Below are 23,564 nucleotides of genomic sequence, written 5' to 3' on the forward strand. Positions count from 1 at the left end.
TTCTCATTAGTGACATTGTTGATAAACTTTTGCTCGGAGCTATTTTGTATCCAGTTAGCAAATTAAAATGGCTCAGCAAAGGTTCACCAGCAGAAGCTCTTCTCGTTCACCGGATACAGAACCGGAAGAGGTGCGAAACAAAACAGAAAAAAAACAAAAACCAGAAACGAAGTTTTCCTACTGTAAAAGCGAACAATTTTTCAAAATTGTATCTCAGTAGAGCTGCAGTTTGAAGATTCTAGAAAGACCTTTTCATGTACATCCTCAGTGGAACTGCGAAGGATGTACAGTTTCGAAAGTGTACTTTATTTTCGTTGGTTCAATTTGTTCTCGGTGAAGTCGAAATGGCCATCGCAAGAGCGCCGAAGAAAATATAAATTTTACGTAATTGTCTTTTCGTTTGAAGCCGGTAGGTACAAAAGAAAGTTGAGAGAAAGCGCCGGGCAAAGTTTTTCCTTTCCGAGTCTGTTTTCTTTGCCTTGTTCCTTGTTGGGAAAAGTACGCGTGCCACATCTTTCACATCCTGGCAACTGTTTCGTCGCGAAACGTTCTGTCCAGAGAAAATTCTTTTAACGAGATTTTAATTGAATTTTCAACATTGTCAGGTTGACCTCGGTTAGGCTTGCAGAACACAACGGAACGAAGCGCTGTAGATTCATTTTGGAAATTGTTCCAAACGTCCATCTCCGTACCTGTGGATTGCCGTCATGAAATTGTTGACTCGCAACGTTCGTTTTCTATTTTCTCCTGGCTTTCATTCAAAGCCACTTGCAAAGTTGACAGCTAATAAATGCCATAAACTTTTTCACTTGTTAATAACCACCATCCCTAAATCACTTACCGGTGGAATAACTTCTAAACTTTACAAAAAGGTGTTGAATTAAATCTATTCCCTCTGTTTTTGCTACGATTTTCAACTTTCACCAAAATTAAACAGCCATTAAATGTCCGCTCCTTCACGCAAAATTTGTTTTTGTTCCAAATTAGACATCATTAGATAATGTGAGCTATTGAGTTAACAACCGGAAATTGGATCGACTTAACACTCCTCTTAAATCTAAAAGTTTTTCATCTTTTTGTGTTCCAGAGAGGCAAACTTTCAACAGTATGTCTACTTTTGGCGAATGGAAAATGAAAATCCTTTTACCACCTTTGCAATGACACTGGAGAAAAGGACAGGGATTTACTCGGTCGGTTTTATGGGTAAGAAGAGAGATAGGACAATAACAACAGGTAGCTTCGAACACCGAAATCCTCGGTAGAATGTAATCAAAATAATAGATAACAATCATAAAACGAATTATGTTTCCTACAGCTTCCACTTTAAGACGACCGAAGGAAAGTGACTTTTGGTGTTCGCCGAATCGGATTATGGCAACCAATTCAAGGTTCCATTCGGCAGATAAGAGCAATATTGTGCTGCCACGTTTAACAGGTTTCAATCTTCACTCGATCGATATTTTCTGCTGAAACACAAATCGCCCAAAGCGTGCGAAATTTGCTTTATCCGAGCGAATCACCGACGCGTTGAGTTGCCTCGTTGAGTTTCGCAAAACATACATGGGCGGAAGCTCGAGATGTTTTCGCTATGTATTTTGCTGGTTTCAAATATTTACTCACTTGTAAGGGATAATTGAGGAAAAAGGGTTTCGTAGTCGGCTTATCCATTCTGTTAGTTCGATGTTAAGATCAACTGGTTGAAGGTAAATAGACATTAAATGTTAGCACAGGAATAATTGGCAACCCCGTTTCAAACATTGTTAGAGTGTAATAGTTATGGTAAACTAATGATGGTTACGAAATTCGAAGAAATAAATCTCATCGACTTTTTTTCTAAAGCTTTTAAATATAATCTTCTAAAGGCTTTATAAGTGCTCTCGGAATCTTAGAGCTAAAGCAGTGTGTCTTAAAAATTATATTTTTGAATACAAAAAGCGTCGCAAGTGTAATTTCAGATATATTCTATGAAAAAAATGACAAATAATATATTTCAAAGCTGCCGTATTTGCTCTTTAGTTAAAATTGATGCCTAAAATTCTACTATTTCTATACCAGGGGTTTGTTGGTCCCTGATACTGAAGTTTTGTACACACCTAAAAACATCGTGTGAATTTTCGTCTTCTGAGACCAACATGTTTGGGCGTCAAAAATGACATATTTTTACAGTTCAACAACAACAAAAACAACATCTACATTTAGTCAACAACATAAGCGGAACAATAGCCTCAAAACAGTTTTCCTCGAGTTTAATTTTTTAAATCAACTGTTACTAAAATAAATTTCCAAATTGAAAACAAAAATCTCTAAATTTGACATGTTTTCGTTACATAGAAGAAAACATTTCGAAATTTGACTGAACTTCCTCACAAACCGTATTTCATGTTCGTCTTAGTAAAGAAACGAATGTGAAAGACGAAAATGTTTTGTCCCGGTAAAAAAACGATAAACGATAAACGATAAACGATAAACGATAAACGATAAACGATAAACGATAAACGATAAACGATAAACGATAAACGATAAACGATAAACGATAAACGATAAACGATAAACGATAAACGATAAACGATAAACGATAAACGATAAACGATAAACGATAAACGATAAACGATAAACGATAAACGATAAACGATAAACGATAAACGATAAACGATAAACGATAAACGATAAACGATAAACGATAAACGATAAACGATAAACGATAAACGATAAACGATAAACGATAAACGATAAACGATAAACGATAAACGATAAACGATAAACGATAAACGATAAACGATAAACGATAAACGATAAACGATAAACGATAAACGATAAACGATAAACGATAAACGATAAACGATAAACGATAAACGATAAACGATAAACGATAAACGATAAACGATAAACGATAAACGATAAACGATAAACGATAAACGATAAACGATAAACGATAAACGATAAACGATAAACGATAAACGATAAACGATAAACGATAAACGATAAACGATAAACGATAAACGATAAACGATAAACGATAAACGATAAACGATAAACGATAAACGATAAACGATAAACGATAAACGATAAACGATAAACGATAAACGATAAACGATAAACGATAAACGATAAACGATAAACGATAAACGATAAACGATAAACGATAAACGATAAACGATAAACGATAAACGATAAACGATAAACGATAAACGATAAACGATAAACGATAAACGATAAACGATAAACGATAAACGATAAACGATAAACGATAAACGATAAACGATAAACGATAAACGATAAACGATAAACGATAAACGATAAACGATAAACGATAAACGATAAACGATAAACGATAAACGATAAACGATAAACGATAAACGATAAACGATAAACGATAAACGATAAACGATAAACGATAAACGATAAACGATAAACGATAAACGATAAACGATAAACGATAAACGATAAACGATAAACGATAAACGATAAACGATAAACGATAAACGATAAACGATAAACGATAAACGATAAACGATAAACGATAAACGATAAACGATAAACGATAAACGATAAACGATAAGTCAATAAGGCTTGAAAAGTTTGAAATAACTACCCGCCAAACAGATTAGAGAAAATACTCGAAGAAATCGCTCTGAAAACAGCTGAAAAATCACTCGAAAAACTGATTTTAAAACTAAAACAATGGCAAGTCTGTTGGATTAAATAAGTTCATTGAATATGTGGCATAATACACAGTTTTTGTGGCGATGCATAAAGAGGGTGTGAAATATGAGTAGAAATAGGTAGAAAAATAATTCATTGGACCAAATAATAGAAGAAAATTTTCATAAATTTCACAAAATAATGTTTTACATAAAATGACATTCAAATAGTTCTGAAATAATTTGATTTCCTGAAGTAACAAAATATATTTGCGATTCAGCATAATATGTTAGAGTCTCATGTTCTGTAATGGCAACAAGAATTGCTCATATATGCAGTTTTAATCTGGTCTCTGCAACAAAATTTGCTACTAGGGCACGAACAGTAAATAAACAATGCAGTTGAACTTTTCGGCTCTTCTATCAGAAAATGCAACGATTTTTCGACAATGGTAATGTTTTGCTTTTTTTTTCCTGTCCTGTAGTTATTTTTCGCATATTCGGTAAGCTGTGTTTACCGTTTCAATTTCGATATTCCATAACAAAATTTCTTAAGCATAAAAACTGTAAGTAAGTTTACATGTTCTGAAACAGATAACACATGGATCAATAAGTCCCGAGACTAAAGCAGAGATGGCGCTCGTAGTAAACCAGTAACCACGTCTTTCTAGAGTACTAACCTTTGCTTGAAACGGGTCAAAATTTTAAGTCGATCCGACCAGAAACAGCTGAGTTATCGAGGTTGGAGTAAAGTCGTTTTGTAGTTTGTTCAAAAAATGGAAAAAACCGAGTTTCGTGTTTTGATAAAATATTGTTTTTTAATGGGTAAAAACACCGTGCAAGCGAAACAATGGATTGAACAATGTTATCCGGACTCTTGTCCATCAAAAGCAACGATTTGTCGGTGGTTCGCCGAGTTAAAACGTGGTCGTACGGACACAAATGACGCGGAACGCTCGGGTAGACCTGTGGAAGCCGTTACACCGGAGAATGTGAGTAAAGTGACAAAAATTATAATGAAAGATCGTAAAGTGAAGCTCCGTGAGATTGCTGAGATGACACAGACATCATATGGAAGTGTATTTACTATTGAACTATTGAAAAATTGAGCATGTAAAAGGTTTTTTCCAAGTGGGTGCCGCGATTGCTTTCGATGGAACAAAAACAAGTCGATGCAAACAATGGCGAAATTGAATTAATTGGGCTTTGATCTTCTTCCCCACCCCCCATACTCGCCAGATTTAGCCCCCAGTGACTACTGGCTCTTTGCTGATCTTACAAAAATGCTCCAGGGAAAAAGATTTGGCTCAAATGAGGAGGTCATCGCTGAAACTGAAGTTTATTTTGAAGCGAAAGATAATTTTTTTTATAAACATGGTATTGAAAAATTGGAAAAACGTTGGAACCATTGTATCACCCTAAAAGGTAATTATGTTGATGAATAAAAAAAAATTTTGCAAAAAAAAATGTTGTTTCCATTGTTAGTCTCGGGACTTATTGATCAATGTGTTATATTTCTTCACAAAAATAGCACACTTTTACAGTTAGTTTGACTCACTCTATACTGTAAAGTGTTGTAAATTTCCGTTCAAGCGGGTTTTGTTAAGTCCTTTTATTTTACAAACGAAGATATTCTAAATTGCGTTATATGCGAATTTACATCGCAAATAAATTTCTTTCATGTGTGTAGGTATTCTTCTTTTATGTGTGTAGGTATTCTTAATACATATTTATATTTTTTTCACATTGTACTGAACAACCCCTCAACTTTATTTGCAACTTCTGAGAGTTTATTGAGGATAGATTTCATTCCTCGAGCTAACTCAAAATTGGAGAAAATCGATATGGGACTGATATGCGAGTATGGGTAGTTCAGGTACGTTGAAAAATATGATTCATGTTCAAAGTTACGAGATGGAATTAGGAGCTCAGATGAAATAGGGAGCCGTTATCCCATTTGAATGTAATTTTTAATTGGGAAACATGTAATACTACACTCTTAGAAAAAATGAAATTTACGCTTGACGTAAATTCAAGTATGCCGTAATTTCTTCGGTGATGACACAATATTACATCTACTAAAATGTAAATATAAATTTTGCATCTGTATCGATGTAAACTTCAGTTAAATTGACTGTGAAGTTAATGATATGACTTATCTTTACATGCTATGTATTGTGAATGTAAGTGAATCGCGACGCTCCATTTATGTGCATCTAAGAAGATGCAACATTTTTTAAGTGTGTAGATCCACACGCTTTTTACGTCAAAATGCTTCAATTGCGCGAAACAATGCCTGCACACCAAAAAAAATTGAATTTGACAGGTGACCTAATCCCTCATACGATGTAATTCATAAAGACCTAATTTGGCAAATGACGGAAAATCTCATTTGTAATGACTTAATTTTAGATGAGCTTGAATTTTTCTGGTTTCGACTGTAACTAGCGTTCTGCTAGCAGGTGCGACTGTATGAATTTAAATGCACCTTTTACCAACCAAACAGATGTATGCTTCTGTGGCTCGGTCGATTAATAGACGATCCAATGATTCTCGGTTCAAGTCGCGACGGTTGCTCTCAGTATTCTTTTTTTTTTGTTTCAATGAATTTCATGTATGGAGTTTTAGACACAATATTAAATGTTCTTCCACTTTAATTTGCGTGAGCTGCGACCATCTATTTATGTGCATCTAATAAGATGTAAAATCACAAGGTTTATTTAAGTGTGTGCTTAAAAAAGAGAGTATTGTACACATACTAAATAGCATCATTTTACCCAAGTAGCTGCTTTTAATCTTAACAATAAACTCGCACATGTGGATTGGCTGCACTAGATTGCAATTTCTCAGCTAGCATTTATCAGCAAAATGTTTCTTGATTGTCTAGCAAATTTTGCTCTATTGGCGAAATCGCTTGCAGCACGAACATTTGTAATTTCATTTTCTGTATGCTGCAGATAAATCTTTTACTTGTGCTGCACTTTTCATCAGATGAAAATATTATCAATTCACTTGAGCTATACGAGAATAAAACATTTGTCATGTGAATTCAAATCTGTTGGGTACAATAAAACATTTAATCAGTACAATCCAAGTAAAATTCCAAGAATTAATCTTATACAAATTGGAGGTATTCTGTTTCCCTGCTTTCATTTACAGGCTCCTCCCAGTATTCGTATTCAACATGCAACGCGATTTTCAGTGTTTGAACGCATCGTTCGGTTTATCTGCATTCAATGATTGTCCTTTGCAGCCACTATCTACTATCAAAACGTTAGAGGACTGAGGACGAAAATAGATGACTTGTTCCTGAATTCTGCAGAATGTGACTTTGACGTGGTGATTATGACTGAAACTGGTCTTGACGATTGCATAACTTCTCTGCAGTTATTTGGGACGGCCTACAGCGTTTTTCGATGCGACCGTTGTCAACGCAACAGTAATAAATCGCGCTTCGGTGGCGTGCTAATAGCTGTGGCACAGCGATACACTAGTAAAGCGATACACACGATGGCTGGACAGAATTTGGAACAAATATCTATTCGTCACGAAAATTAAAGGTAAAAATCTAGTCAGGATCTAAATGTGATCAATGAGCATATTGCTTCTTTGAACGAATTGTGTGATAAAACTTCGGGCGACGATACAGTTATTGTGTGTGGTGATTATAACCAGCCTCGTATGCAGTGGAGTAAGAGCAACAATAGCATTGTTTGCTGTACCTCCCAATTGCCACCTGCTAGTCACACACTGCTTGATGGAATGGAATTCCTTGGTCTCGGACAGAGGAATCTGGTGTATAATTCGCTAGGCCGAACACTCGATCTTTTGTTTTGCACTAACGATTCTGTAGTAGATCGTTGTCCTTCACATCCATTGATTTATCGGTTGTTGGACTTCTTTGCTTTGTCCGATCATCTTAACAATGTCGATTGGGACTTATTGTTTGGTACCGGTGATGTCGACGATACGGCAGAGATCTTCTGCGACGAAATCAATCGTTGGCTTGAGTCAAATGTACCTCGTGTTAGGCAACCCGTTTCTCCTGCTTGGAGCACATTAGAATTACGCAAATTAAAACGAGAGCGTAATGCAAATCAGCGCAAATTGCTTCGACGACGTAATGCTTCCAACGTTGCTAACTTTCATCGATCTGCCAATGCTTATCGTGCTCTTAATGCTAGTTTATACAAAGCATACGTAATTCGCATGCAGACTAGTCTAAGACGTAACCCTCGTAGTTTTTGGCGATTCGTTAATTCGAAAAGAAAAAACTCATCTGTACCTACGAATGTTTTCCTCGAGGATGAGGCTGCCCAATCAGTTTCTAAATCTTGTGAATTGTTTGCCAGGCATTTCGCTGGTGTGTTTTTATAGTAATCTGACTTCAAATGAAGAGACTGCTGTTACTGCTGTTACTGATGTTCCTGCTGACCTAATTAGTTTGAATACTTTCATCGTTACCTCTGAGATGGTTTCACGCGCTGCAAAAAAGTTGAAATGCTGATATTCTCCCGGACCAGACGGTTTACCCGCTGTTGTTTTAAATCGATGTATTGGTGCATTGGCTAAACCATTGAGTACAGTTTTTAGTCGATCTTTTGAGCAGGCAAAATTCCCGTGCATATGGAAGCAATCGTACATTTGTCCCATATTTAAAAATGGCGATCGGCGAAATGTTGCTAATTACCGTGGGATTACCAGTCTCTCTGCCTCATCTAAACTTTTCGAAATGATTGTAAGTGATGCCATATTAGATCGAGTGAGGAATTACTTTTCATTTGATCAGCATGGATTTATACCAGGAAGATCAGTTTCGACGAATCTGTTAACATTCACGTCTAAGTGTATCGCTAGCATGGAGGAAAAAACTCAAATGGATGTTGTCTACACTGATCTAAAAGCAGCATTTGACAAAATTGACCACGAAATACTTCTTTGTAAATTATATCGTCTCGGCTTCTCTGCGCAGCTCGTGTCCTGGTTAAGATCGTATCTAAACGGTAGAGTATTACGAGTGAAGTTGGATAACTGCATATCATCTGAATTTACGAACAATTCAGGAGTTCCTCAAGGTAGTAATTTGGGACCATTACTTTTCGTACTGTTTTTCAACGATGTCTCATTTGCTTTGCCAAATGGCTGCAAATTGATCTATGCAGACGATTTAAAATTGTACCTCGTAGTTCGTACCGTAGAGGATTGCCAGCGGTTAAAATATCTACTAGAATTGTTCGTAGATTGGTGTCACAGAAACAAGCTTAATATTAACGTGGCAAAATGTCAGGTTATTACGTTCCACCGTACTTTGAATCCTGTGAAATTAAATTACAGTATTGGTCAGAACAGAGACTAGAGTTAACCAGGTGAGCGATTTAGGAGTATTGTTGGATGAAAAACTGATCTTTGATTCACATCGATCATTGATCATTTCAAAAGCTTCACGTCAGTTGGGATTTATTTCAAAAATCGCAAAGGATTTTAAAGATCCTCATTGCTTGAAGGCATTATACTGCTCCCTCGTAAGACCTATTCTTGAGAACGCTTCATCAGTTTGATTACCGTATCAGCTCTCGTGGTGCATGCGAATTGAACGAGTTCAAAAGCGGTTTGTTCGTTTAGCATAACGAAATTTACCGTGGAGAGATCCCTCGAATCTTCCACCATATTCGGATAGATGTCAACTAATCGGAATCGAATCGCTGTTACGTCGCCGTAAAATACAACAGGCAGTATTTGTTGCAAAATTAATCAACGGAGAAATCGATGCACCGGAATTGCGATCCGAAATTAATTTTCGAGTACCTTAGAACCCTGCGGAATGTCACTCTACTTCAGCAAAGATTTCATAGAACTAGTTTTGGATGTAATGAACCGATAACCGCTGCCATTCGATCATTCACTGCTGTAGAAGATCTTTTTGCGTTTGGTGAATCATCTAGTCGCTTCGCAAGTAAAGACAAGCGACCTTCTGTGTTTTGATATTTTTTCTAGTCTTTCGTTTTTGTTTTTAATTATATTATGTGTATTCTGTTTTTAATAATGTTATGTGACTATTAGTTTTAGATGTATTGTGATTATTATTATGTGTTGTTTTTTTTTAAAGATGGTGGTTTTTGCGCCGGTTTGAGAATGACATATTTTATGTTCAACTCAAATGGGTTTTTCTCCACCCATATCCATGTAGATTTCGTATCCGATGGATATTACAATAATAAATAAATAAATAAATAAATAAATAAATAAATAAATAAATAAATAAATATTTTTTAACTAGTCGGTTATGAGAAAATCAGCTGATGCATGAGCTAAAGTAATATTTATTAGTAAAACCCCGCTAGTGCAAGAAACAACAATTACAATATTGCAATTTCGTGATCTGAGTGCTCGTGCAGAATGATTTGACATCTCTAAAAAAAATCCTGCGCTGTTTTTGGTTAGACCGAGTGTACAATCAAAAATGTTGCGAATAAAAAGAGTTGATGAAAAAATCATTGAGTTATCCTGGAAAAGAATTTTTTCAATTTAAACATTTCATCGAATGTTTTTCTATAGTTTCCCCTCCATTGAATCGTTTTTCAAGAATTTTCAGTATGCGGAAACTAGAGAACCACAAACAAACACATAAATTGCTAATTAGGGACAGCGGATGTGTTTCAGCTTTTGAAATACTTCCGTGTCGTGGAACTTTCTCATTCAATCTTCACGCGGTTGCTTTTACTAGTCTCCAGCAGTGCCATCAAGACTTTCCGGACTTTCCGGAGCTAAGTAAGACTTGTGTTGAAAACAGATTAGCGAATTAGCACCACATTTAGTCGAACACACAATGACAACAGCTCGGACGGAAAAGCTTTTCCGAATTGTTGTCACCCCTGATGCGGGGAATGCCAACTAATTTCGAAAGTTAGTGTTAACCGGCACCATCGAGTACTACATGTAGCTAGGAACTGGATTAGTAACACCTAGAAGCGTGGATTTGCAAATACCACCACCAAGCGCGCACAGTCCACATGGAAACGGAGGTTGATTAGCAAAACGTAGAACGTGTGTGTGTGTGCGATGTGGTTAGAGCATCGGAACGGGACGATGAGTTCCGTTACACTATGTTTTCTACCGTCACCACCACCCCCATCACCACTATCAATACCAGCCCCAACGACAGAATTGATTGGAAACCAAGTTTTGCGGTCAGACCTGCATGATTCGAAACGGAACGTCCAACTCCTCGTCCATGGTTCGTTCGTACAGCTGCTGAGGGAACACCGGTGGCATATCGTTCACATCCTTAACGTTGATCACGATGATTGTTTTGTTCTCGTTCAAACTATCGGACGCAACCAGAGTAAGGTTGTACTGTGCGGGGAGGGTGCCGGAATTTTGTTGAGCGGAAAATATAAAGAGAAAGATAATGTGATTAATAGTCTGTGCTCGGTCTTTATGCGCGATTGTGTCGGTGTGTGTGTGTGGATGTGTTTCGGTAGGACATCACGAATGTTCCGGTACTGGTTGACGTAATGCGATTCGGAACAGCTGCCATCCTGCTATGATACGATCGTTCTGGCCATTCGAACAACAAGTTGCTGTATCATCAAATAGGAGTTTTCTATTTGTAGCTATGCTGGGTGTGAAAAACTTTGTGCGGTACACCTTCTGTCATCGTTGCCATCGCCGGTGAAGTATGTTCGAACAACCATTTCTTGCTAGGTGCTAATGGTGGACGTTCTGGCGGCTCGAACTTTTTATATCTCTGCAAATTGAGCCATCCACAGCATTCGGTGTCATTCCCATAATCCCGATGAGTGGAAAAAAAAATTTTCCACTTGTACTGACTTGTAATTATTTTCTCGTGTGGAAAAAGCGTCCCATCTGGATCCCGCAGCTACTAATTTAGCAATCAAATTTACAGCCAATTAAATTTTATCGCCTCATTTTCCCAGTGATAAATGACTAATATTCCAGAGCTACACGCGTCTCGCTTGTTTGATATTAGCGACCGAGGAAGCTCAAGTGACAGCAACTGTAATTTGGGACAAATTGCTACAATTTCACATATGTGATTTCACGCTCTCTTCGGCCGGAAACGACTGCAGAGCTAAGCGCTGTTTCCAGCTGTTACAAATCAAGCTAATTCCAATGTTATTAGCTACTAAACACACGGTACTTTGACGGTCGAAAATTGGCAAGAATTACCCTTTCGGTGCATTATTCACAATTCGCATGACTGTTTGAGTATGTGGTACTTTCATCGCACAACAGTGGTTATGTCAATTTATCATTCGATTGTTTGCACTGACGGTGAGCGGAAAATGTGTGTGTGCGGTCACAACACTTCTGACCTGCATTGGCTATTGGGTCGAGAGTGGTTGAACCGAATGCACTTCCAATTTATCGGTTTCCTCCCCGTGCGATTGATAGATGGAACATTTCCGAAAGTTAATCGTTTGAATTTGGACATCCTTCAGTCAATGTGGACCCTTTCGATGGACGCATGTGATTACATTGGCGATGGAATGTACGGTACCGATTTCAATCGAGGACATATGCTATACCGCCATCGCCAAACGTCCAAACGTCGGTTCCAGACGGTAAGTTAAAATATTCGACATCCTTTCGAACCAATGAATCACATTTCGATCCACCGATTCGTGTAATTTGGTTGAAATTATTATATACTTAGACACGGTTCAAGGAACGTAATATTAATCAGTGATATGCCTTTGTGCCAAAGTAATTTTGGCCTTTCAACAATATCTACCATATCTGTCTCACTTGCCCACCTCCCTCCCGGGCAAGGCAAGCTTCAAAGCGTTTTCAATTGCTTCGGTACTGATCTCGATAGACACCGGTTTGTGGTTGACTTTTCTGCCCACTACAGATCATAAAACATAACGCGCCCCAAGCCAGTACCGGTAAGGATCCGGTCCCTTAGCTTCGATATGGCAGAGATTTAATATTTTGTTTCCGATTCCACCCGGGCTTTAATCGAAATCCCCTCGAAGCCAGCCACTTTTACCTCCGGAAGGATCAAAGCTAACCCACTCTCTCTCTCTCTCTGTCTGTCTCTATGAAACCCGAAGTTTTCCGGTGGCTGAATAATGTATTGTGAAAAATATCGTTTCTACCGATAAGGGAAAGCATGGGGGAGGGGTACGTACCTTGAACAGTTTCGAAGTGTAAAGCATTACGTATATATTTATTCAGTATTTGCAGCTTAGTCTCCTTCGAAGACAGAGACGGTTGACAGAGGGTTACCGACGTGGGGAATAAATCCAGGATCAGATTACGATTTCGATGCTTGGAAGAATATTACTTCAAAGGGTTTTTTCTCTGCGTGCTTTGATTGGAATATTTGGCTAACGTTCAGAATCGAATGATGAAACTCAGCTCAACATCGATATACTTACTCGTGTTTCGGGGCGACAGGGATGATAGGTTAAAGCATGCTAGTTCTACTATATGAAAGCAAAAACAAAATAACACTAAAACAAAGACTGAAACTGTGCAAGGAGAAAACAGATAGCGAAAAGAGTCTATAAGAATAGCAAAACAATAAACAAAACAACAACTGTGAACACATTCAGAGTACGTGAAGCGAGTTTTAAGGACCTGCAAAACACGCTTCGGCAGATTTCGGTCGTCCTCTTCGGTGATTTGGGTGCGGTAGGTCGGTCGTTCAAACACCGGCGGATTGTCGTTGACATCTTTCACATGAATCACCACCGTTGTGTAGTTTTCCTTCAAGTTGTCGGACGCCGCTAGACGAAGTTCATACTATCGGGAGTGGTGTTAGTTGAAATGGAAAAGTATACATGTTAGTAACTAATATTCGTTTAAGATGATAGATGAAGGGTAAGTATTATAAAATGTGTTTTTTTGTTGCTTTCACACGTTGCTCCATTAATAACTTCAGATAATGGACGCAGATCATATCGTGACCAAACAAAGTATGTCACTTTTTGAATTTTAATTTTCGGTTCCATTGCACCATCACTTTTTTAATTGATTGGCACGAACACCCGATAGTCATCGTCAGTGCTTGGTTGATGGACGGCTTACTGGTAAAATTGGTAATTAATTTTTTACGAACATCGACTTCAGCAGACACACGTCGATAATGGCTAGTGGGCGGCTCCCAAGCGAGATAAAACGCATCCAGTTTTATGAGATAATATAATCATGATATCGGTAACGTCGAACACATTGAAATAGTTATGAAAGTAATAGCTGATGGTATATAGTTAAAAAATTATGGACATTAAAAAATGATGCAGTTCAAATAAACTTCTAATATCAGGACAGTTTACAACGGTTTTTGTGAGTTGAATTACGATAAGTTTGAAGAAGTACAGTCTGTTACATAAGAGTGTGGTCACAATTACTCGCTATAGGTAAAGTGGAATGGTGTGCATTTTTTCAACACAGATGGCATTAATGTCCTTCATGTAATGCGAGAATAAATCAGCTGGCTATTGTTTACAATACGATCTCAGGATTTTTCCAAAATGTGTACGCGTATTCTTAGCGCTTCAAAGCAGTTTTTTTTGCTCGCACCCGAAAGGTCCCAAAATGACCCAAGCTGCCGGGGCGAAATACATGCAAAAGTCGAAACAGTTTTTGAGTAAGTGGGAGAATCGTTTTAAAGAAGTGAAAAATGTCGGCGACGCGGTTCATTTTGGAAAAAATGCTGAGATCGAACTGTAAACAATAGCCAGCTAATTTATTCTCACATTGCATGAAGGACACTACTGCCCTCTGTGTTAAAAAAATCACACCATTCACTTTACCGAACGCGAGTAATCGTGACCAGTGCTGTAAAACTTCATTCAATTCAATTGAAATCGAATGTGTGCACACACTGACGATCACTCTGCTACAGTAAACTTCACATTCTAACACACTATCTTCGCTGTCGCAGCGAATGGGCATCATCATCATGAATAGAAAAAAAATGAATAGAAAAAAAAATTTCGTTAATTTTCGTAGGAATCCAAGCGGTACTTCCGTGGCTAAAATCGTTCATTTTATGTTGGTTGTTGAACACCGTTTAAGGGGTTACATCACTGTAGAAAAAAAGAGGAGGACATTTTTGGGGAATTATTTTGGGATCCAAAAAATGGAGCAATCCGAATTTTGTATAAAGCACTTTTTAATATGTATATTTAGGTACAAAACCTGTTTTAATCCACCTAGTGGTGTAATGATGCCTTTCTCATGTAAATAGAATATTGTGGTATTCTATTCAAAATTTTTCTCTTCGATATTTGAAAGAAAACAAGAGATTGTTTGTGCATTAACTAGTATAACATACAGAATAAAACAGTGCTTTGATTGCGTAGGTCATCCTTAAGAAAACGAAGTAGGTTTACTATTATATGCACTTCCAGCACTGGAACCCGAGAACCAGTATAATCAAAGTCGGTTCGTACGGCCACCAACTAACATGACGTACAAGCTCTACTAGTACGCACTCTTAATTATGATTTAAATGTTTGTTGCATCCGAAAATATGCAGTAATTTTTGGCAGGACCATAAGACCTTTCAATTAACCTAAGATAGGGAATAACGGTTTAGAGTCCAGTTTATAACAATTTTTACGGTTTTCGTTACGCCAGTTTTAGAGACGGTTTACAATATTGAACACACTTTACCCTATAACTCCGGAACCGGAAGTCGATATAGACCCCTTGGGGTCGATATCCTTTTTGCAGGGGTCGACGTAAACGAAAACTGACTATGGGGGTCGACGAGGCTTAGAAATCGACCCCCTATGGTTCGATATAAGTTGTTATTTGAAATATTTACGCTAAAACAGTTATGTTTATTTGATCATCCGCAGAAATTTTTAAGGATTTTACATCAATAATAAAAAAGCAAGAAATGATGGGGGTCTGAGGCCCAAGTTAATTTTAGTAAAGGGGTCCATGACCCAAAATAGTTTGGGAACCCCTGGTGTACAATATTGAACACACTTCACCCTATAACTCCGGAGCCGGAAGTTGGATCCGGATGAAATTCAGGAATTCCGTATGGGACTATGAGACCTTTCATTTGAATCTAAGTTTGTCAAAATCGGTTCAGCCATCTCCGAGAAAACTTAGTGAGATTATTTGACACATACACACATACACATACATACACACACAGATATTGCTCAGCTCGTTGAACTGAGTCGAATAGTATATGACACTTGGCCCTCCGAGCCAATTTTCACTAGTCGGTTTTCCAAGTGATTGCATAAACTTTCTGTATGAGAAAGGCAAAAACGATCAGTTTTAAATATCGAAAATTTTTGAATTAATTGATTTTCTGTAAAATGGCAGTCCTTTGAAAATAAAACCGCATTTTTTCATCACGAAATTGTTCATAAAAAAAATATTAACAATTTTCAAAAACCTCTACGTACCTCTGTGGAGATAACTATCAAGAATATTCTATAAAATTTTTGAATCGATTGGTCAAGATTTACTTGACTTATGTTTCCGGCCGTCAAAATGCAGCATTTTCTCGGAAATGCCGACAAGCCGCCATTTTGTTTTTTAATTTTTGAAAGCTGAGCATTTTTTTGTACTTAAATATTCATATTAAAAAGTGCTTTATACAAAATTCGGATTACTCAATTTTTTGGATCCCAAAATAATTCCTCAAAACAGTCCTTCTCTTTTTTTCTACAGTGATGTAACCCCTTAATAGTTCCACTCCATTATGCATGTGAACTCTTCAAACCAAACCGGAACCGTTCGCCGATATACCGTTTCAACGAATCATTCAATTCACCGAAAACCGTTTGACGTATAGATAAATTTTCCAAAATTCGATGTTTTAAACAAGCAGTGTCAACAAAATGCGATACTCTGCAGGCATGTTATGAATTATACAAATTTAAAATGTTCAAATTTATAAATTTTGAATTTAACCCGCGACAAACACATCTATAAACCATCGTTTTCTGCCATTAACATATTTGAGTGTGAAAAAAATTCATGATTTTCACACTTGAGTTCAGGTTCAAATGTTAATAAATCCTAGGTATCTACAACAAATGTCGGACTGCTGTAAAATCCTGTCATGTCATAAATAACGGTGTTATGAATCATGTCTTGTGTGCAATTAGATTACTAATAAAATTCGTTGTAAAAACTGTGTAGATTAATGTTGATTAAACATAAAATTAAATCAAAATCTTCGTTTCTCGGTAAACGATTAATGTTAAACCGTTTCAGAACAGATATAATGTTTGACCAGGGCAACGTGCCACTTGCGCCAACTTGTTGGGGCATCTTTCTTAAGAAATAGAAATTCTAAAAAAAGGCAGTTATCTGTTAGCCAAAGTCAATGTAGTCAATGTCCCAGGTTTCATAGTACTTCCAGCTGATGGTTTGATTTTATTATTAGTTTTCATACCATTATTATTGATATGTTAAAATAAAAATCAATTGTCTTTGGTTATCTGAGATTTCTTGCGAAGCTCACCGTAGTAAGTAGGTTACTGACTATATTGACATTGTCGCCGACGCAAACCTTAAATCCAAACCAAAAATCAGCTGTTATTGCCGTAACACTCGTTCATTCATGATTAAAGAAACTTTGACCGCAATAATTCATACAACTAGTACTTACTGCACACCGCGAGGAAGAATCAAATTACATCAACTGCACTCGGCGTTGAGTCCGGTCGGTCACATAGTAAAACAGACAAATTATGCTAAGTCAACATTCTCGATGCCGATGTCATTGTCGCACCGCGATATATTGATATATATTCAATAACATAAGCGGCGCAACGTAGGAACATAAGGAATCATTCAAATATTCAATGTACTTATATATATATATATATATATATATATATATATATATATATATATATATATATATATATATATATATATATATATATATATATATATATATATATATATATATATATATCTATATATATATATATATATATATATATATATATATATATATATATATATATATATATATATATATATATATATATATATATATATATATATATATATATATATATATTTGTAAATAATTGACTTTAAGAAATTTAGATATAAAAACCCAAAAATTATCAATAAAGACACAGTCAAAATCCAAACCTCATTCAGCCAACATTCGTTCCGAAACACCGGAGCTCTTCGTTGCTTTCCACCTTGCTTCCCTTGGACGAAGGGCCCCATTCCAAAGTCTATAGCGTGTAGCATTTGTTACGCAGGTGCTACAAACTATAGAATTCAATCTAGACTTAGAGGTGGCTTGTACCGCAGGACATCTCTAACTAAAACCTTGGTCGAACGTCGTAAGATCGCCCAACCGGTGGGCGATAGACATATTAACGCGTGCTGGTTTTTGTAGATTTTTAGCAATTTGCAAGGTATCTTGTGGTCTGAAAGAAGACCACGAGCAAAGGAGTAAGTTTATTCTTCTCACAAACTGCTTCAGATACTGGGAATAAATCTCCACATTTCTGTTGTTATGCGTTGCGATATGTCTTTTAGAACATGGATTTTGCCTGCGATCACAGGAAAGTCTTAAAACGTGCATTTGCACTGTACAATGTTCCACAGAGAATTAATTTTTCATATCCTACTCAGTGCAAATTATAATAGGCATTATCGAATCTAACAGTTAAGGTTCAGAAAGGGTTTACATTTAATTTGGACCCTTGTTTTATAACGCTTCATGTCGGAAGTTTCTTCAAATTGAGGTGCTTTTACGTATTTCTGAACAAAATTCAAATTTTACTTACTCGATGCCTTGATCATGTGCCGGTGTCTGGGGGTCATTAAATTTGTTCATCGGAGAATTGTAAGCAGTTTATGACTGTATCGAACGACGCACAAAAGCAAAAAAAGAGATTTATGATCCTTAGAAAGGGAAAAGATTCGACTTGTTGGGTTACGAAGCTTTTAGGGTTTTTAGATCGAAACAAAATGTACATAAATAATCGCAATTCGACTCTTATGTAATCCGAAAAAAACGAGTCAATCTATTCACGAGCTCGTTGACTGGATTTAATTTGAGAAATAATAATGCATATCAACTCAAATGTTTTACGGTTGCTTTAGAGGATCTCAAATGAAAGTTTATAATATTTCTCACTCGTAGTTTCAGAGCCGGGCACAGAATGCATGTCGTCTTACTCACCGAAGCAGCCAGATAAGCCTACCGACAATATTTCATCAGCTGTACTTCTCGAAAGTACCCACAAATCTTCATTTCCGGTAATGCTTCAATTTGCAATAAATCAAACCTTACGACTACCGACCGGCTCGGCGTAATCTCGGCCGACCACATTCTACCAACAGCGGACAGGACGTATTTGTAGCGACATGCAGCGGTAGGCAATATTGCTCCTGTATTTGATGAAAAGCCTGTCGCTACCTACCGCTACGATTTCCAGCCAACCCAACTGCCGCATGCCAGTAAACATAAATAAATATGACAGCTTTGGCCACACTCCAGGGCGCATCCCGATACATGGTACTCAGTCAGTGGGTCGCATAAATCTTTAATGAGCTTTTTTTTTCAATAAAATGAAAATTGCTACCATCAATAATGACGACAAAAGCCACACACGTAGGATTATTCGCTGTTTGTCCCAAACAGATATTATGTTCCGAAATATCATGCAGAAATATAACCATTTCAGCACTTCGTCCTTTTCCGTTGACCGCTGCGGAAGAATCCATAGTTTAACAGTTTTTTTTTATTACAGTCGGTAGCGAGCATTAAAGCAAATAAAAATGACATTAATTTAAAATAAAAATCAAATAAAACACGGCGAAAGATCTTTCACACGACACCCTTTGCGAGTTTGTGTCCTGTGGTGCTGTGGTGAGCAGATAAATGGAAAACCGCAACGATATGGGAAACTCCGTTTCCCATCACAAAACCAATAACTGCGAAACATACGCGCATTTACGGACCCGAGGTTTTTTTTTATTCGGCTTGTGAGTTTTGTAACTCCAACAGACACAGGCACTCGCGCCATGCCCGGGGAGATAAGCAGAAAAAAGCAGACATTCGGTCGTTTGCTGTTCGCGGCAAGGTTTCCCAAAAAAAGCAGGGTGAAACATGGCCATAATAATAAAAATCTTGTTTGATATGATAACAAATTGTACAACAACTTTTTCGCCGGGTCAGTCCGTCTCCGGTGATATTGGTATGTTGTCCTTCTGATACTGTCTCTAAGACGGGGGAAGTCGGAATTTGTTGTATTTGATTTACTGCTTCATTGGATTACATGGTTGCTATTCAAGTGGCTGGACTACCGAACAACTCATAGAACTGTTCGTTCGGTATGTGAAATAAGTTGAATGATGGACTGCTAAAACTTGTGTCATTGGGAATAATTTTTTGCTCGAAAATATGGTTATTGATTCAACTGTTGATTTAACATTCACTTTGAGTGAAAAATTAAATATCAGATATGTATAATAGGAGCTCTAGATAATATCTATGCTTGCTTGCCAAAATAGTTACTTTGTTGCTACTTTGGAATTTTTTTCCAATTAAAATTGTCACAGAAACAAAGACCCACCACCCCCCCTATGTCACGTGTCACGAATTCAAAATACCATACAAACCATACAAACATGAGGGAAAAATCGATTTATTACATGCTGTCATTAGATTAAAAAATATCCCTAAAATTACAAAATCACCGGAATTATTTTATTAATATCAATTATATAAATTAACAAAAGTGTTTGGTTGGAATTGATGAAACATTTAAATCATCTGTTTTATTCCTCCTAGGGGTACACAGATATATTATTGTTTTAGGTAAAGAATAATATTTCCTCAGTGTAGTATACAGGGCTGAGAAAATAAAGACCAAAACCTCATCAAAACTGCCGGAGAATCTTTTCATTATTAGTTGATCAGTGAATGATTCGATAAGCTTTGATGTTGGTGGAGGAAAATCACATATGATCAAGATAAAACATGACATGTTCTACGTCTGAAATCGTTGATCTCCCGCCCTTTTTCAAATGGCGTATAATTGAATAAACTGCATCATAATCAGGTAAGAGAAATTCTTATGATATACTATTATCAATGCTAGAAAATCAAATTACTGAAAAAGTTGTCAGTGCAGAACTTAAGTTAAACCGTTTGAAGGCATTTTTTTCTTTTTTACTCATATTAGGCAAAATTTATTAATTTCGCTAATTTACTCGCTCCTCCGTGCACTTTTGCTGATCACAACAGAAATGATTTCCTGCATCACTCATTTCCGAATTTACAAGAAGAAGCTTTTACATCAACAAATACACGTTTTCCTATAGAATGTAAACGAGATTTTTTCAGGAAATAGTGCAAAGCAGTAATATAATTAGGTACTTCAAAAATGCGCTCATTGAAAATATTGGACATCACATTCCAAAAATCTCCCCCTCTCCCCCCTGTCAATATGGATTAAGAAGGGTTTTTTTAGATTAGCATCACTGTTCTCATACAAATAGGCAACGCAAATGTCAAGCACTAGTTTGGAAAAAGGATGCTGACTGTGTGACATAAACACTGAAGCATGCTTTTGTGAACTACTCGAATCAATCTGAATCAATTTGTTTCAAAATTAGTATCCGAAATTATTTAATAAAAGTATGAAATATATTTTCATGAGACTGTTATGAAACGAGAGAAAGGCATTATCACACCACTAGGTGGATTAAGAAGGGTTTTTTTTTGAGTATATTTGATTTCTGTGCATTGTAATGACGGTCTGATTAGTGCTTTCAAATGTTTATTTGTACTTGAATCCAGTGATCATTGAGTGCCTTTGATTAAGTGGAAAATAAAATAATTATTTCATCTCAAAAATGCATTGTCTTAGCGGGGCTTAACCGAACAAAAACGTGGGGCTCAATCTGACTTATAATTTTCTACTTGAAATTCTCAACGGATTCTTGAAACGTACCTAAATATTGATATCTACATCTCAATTTCAAATAGTCTTTAATAAAAACTCTAAAATCAATTCCAGCATCAATTATTTGGTAATGGAGAGCGTGAAGTTTCGAGACAATACCTATATTCTTAGCGAGTACGATTGTTGAAACCTTTGCGCTCATTAAGTTATCCTAAGATTTGGCGCCCTACTGTATTCGTTCTTAATTTTCGTGTGAAACTTTTTTACTACGGTTTAGCCCCATAGGTAGTCTGGATTAGACTTGCAGTTCCTAAATATTTGATTTGGGTTTGATCACTTCAAGAAGACTTAGTACCTAAACCAATGCATGCTTTTCCAAATCACAAATTGGGAATTGTAGTTGAATGTTGAAGTTGTGTGGAAAACTTGAGTAAAAATCTAGGAATAATGGGTGTGTTTTTCTAATTTAAGAAGTGTTCGGTTTCGACCCGCAGTTTCTGAAATTTTGGGTTTTGGGTTGGTCATTTCATGACGACTTTTTACGGAAACAAATGCATATCTTTCTAAGCTAAAAGTTGGGAATTATAATTGAAGGTTGAAGTAATACAACGGTATAGATAACTTGGGTAAAAACTTAGTTGTAATGGATGCATTTTTCAATTTCCTAAAAGTGTCCAGCTTAGCCCCGATCTCCCCTACAAATTCAAGAATTTTACGGATTTTCGCTTTTTAAAGCAAGACACTCAACAACATAAACTATGTGCTATTTGATGTTATGAACAGAAAACGCTAATTTTTAAGTGTATCTTGAAAGTCGGTTGAAATTATTGTGCTGGATTCGAAGAACATTTGATGATAATGTGACTTGTTTACCGATATCATGATCAGCTCGATGACATTTTTCACACGAAACGATTATCTCATTAGAAAAGCATATCTAATAGTAATGAAAATAAACTGTTTTCAAGCATGACGCCAGGCTTCCCACACAAAAAGCACAGCGGCTGAAGTTTTAACGCGAGTTTTTACTTCATACGGTGTTAAAGTCACTCGAAAACGCTTTTGGATTATCCAATTTTCAAAGCGACATAACAGTATGTTGTAACTGTAAATAACAGTAAATCTAAACGTACGCCTGGTTAAAATTCTAATCTGAAGCGGTTTTCAAATAAAATCAAGCCTAAAACCAGTAATCCAAGCCAAATTTCATTTCCATAATCAAAATCGGGTGAGAAAGGGCAGGGAGAAACCCTTTAATGACGCGAAACTTTTCCGTGAACACTAACTTCCGACTGCCGCCACCGCAATCAGCTTGTTATCGGTTCGCTCGTTATCGTTTGAAGTTCCGAATACAATTTTCTCCGGCTGAAGCATACTCATATGCCATATACCAACGGGCTCACACATCCGCACATAAGTTCCAACACAAAAGAACCGGTCTCACGAACGGAAAATAGAGCGCGTCTTCGTCAAATAAGAAAAATAATCGCTTTCCATTCAGTTGCCTCCGGGAAGGTTCAGCGCGGCTGTCATCCGTCGGAATACTTACTCGTTTTCTCGTCTCGTAATCCAGGGCGCCAGCGACGTAGATAGCGCCCGTCATATTTTTCACCGCAAAGGCACCGCCTATGTTACCGCTCGTGATCTCATATCGAATACGCGAGGCTGTGGATGAGAAGAAAAACAAAAATTATAGAATTGTCAGCTTGGACCGAGTGGCACCAGGAGCACTTCTGGTAGGTGAAAGAGAGAGAGAGAGAGAGAGGGAGAGAAAGAGAAAAAAAACGCCCGCATCAACGCACAATGATGTAGCGGATAAGCCACCTTGTCAACTGGAACCGGTGGGAAACGAACCTATTCAAAACACAGAATCATTAAGACGATGCCCGGAGCTCTCGGTAGGAGTTATGATTATACTTTCACCGAAAAGCCCGGTATTGTGGTAGCATAAGAAATCCAAGTTCAAGCAGTCAAGGCTTTTCACGTGTTCTAGCAATGGATGAAACCTGATGCTATTTACCGGCTTTGC

The 23,564-nt window shown here is 37.0% G+C and overlaps 1 protein-coding gene across 1 annotated transcript in view; it reads right to left on the reverse strand.

The window, feature by feature from the left end:
• The window catches only part of LOC131431099 (neural-cadherin), a 126,609-nt gene that overhangs the window by 59,638 nt on the left and 43,407 nt on the right, over positions 1-23,564 (reverse strand). Inside the window, exons 3-4 of the mRNA XM_058596597.1 lie at positions 23,085-23,200; positions 13,248-13,412 (exon numbers count right to left, since the gene is read on the reverse strand). Coding sequence (XP_058452580.1) covers positions 13,248-13,412; positions 23,085-23,200 — 281 coding nt within the window. The remainder of the gene's footprint in view (positions 1-13,247; positions 13,413-23,084; positions 23,201-23,564) is intronic.

The sequence above is a fragment of the Malaya genurostris genome, chromosome 2, assembly GCF_030247185.1.
Source record: "Malaya genurostris strain Urasoe2022 chromosome 2, Malgen_1.1, whole genome shotgun sequence".
Lineage (NCBI taxonomy): Eukaryota > Metazoa > Arthropoda > Insecta > Diptera > Culicidae > Malaya > Malaya genurostris.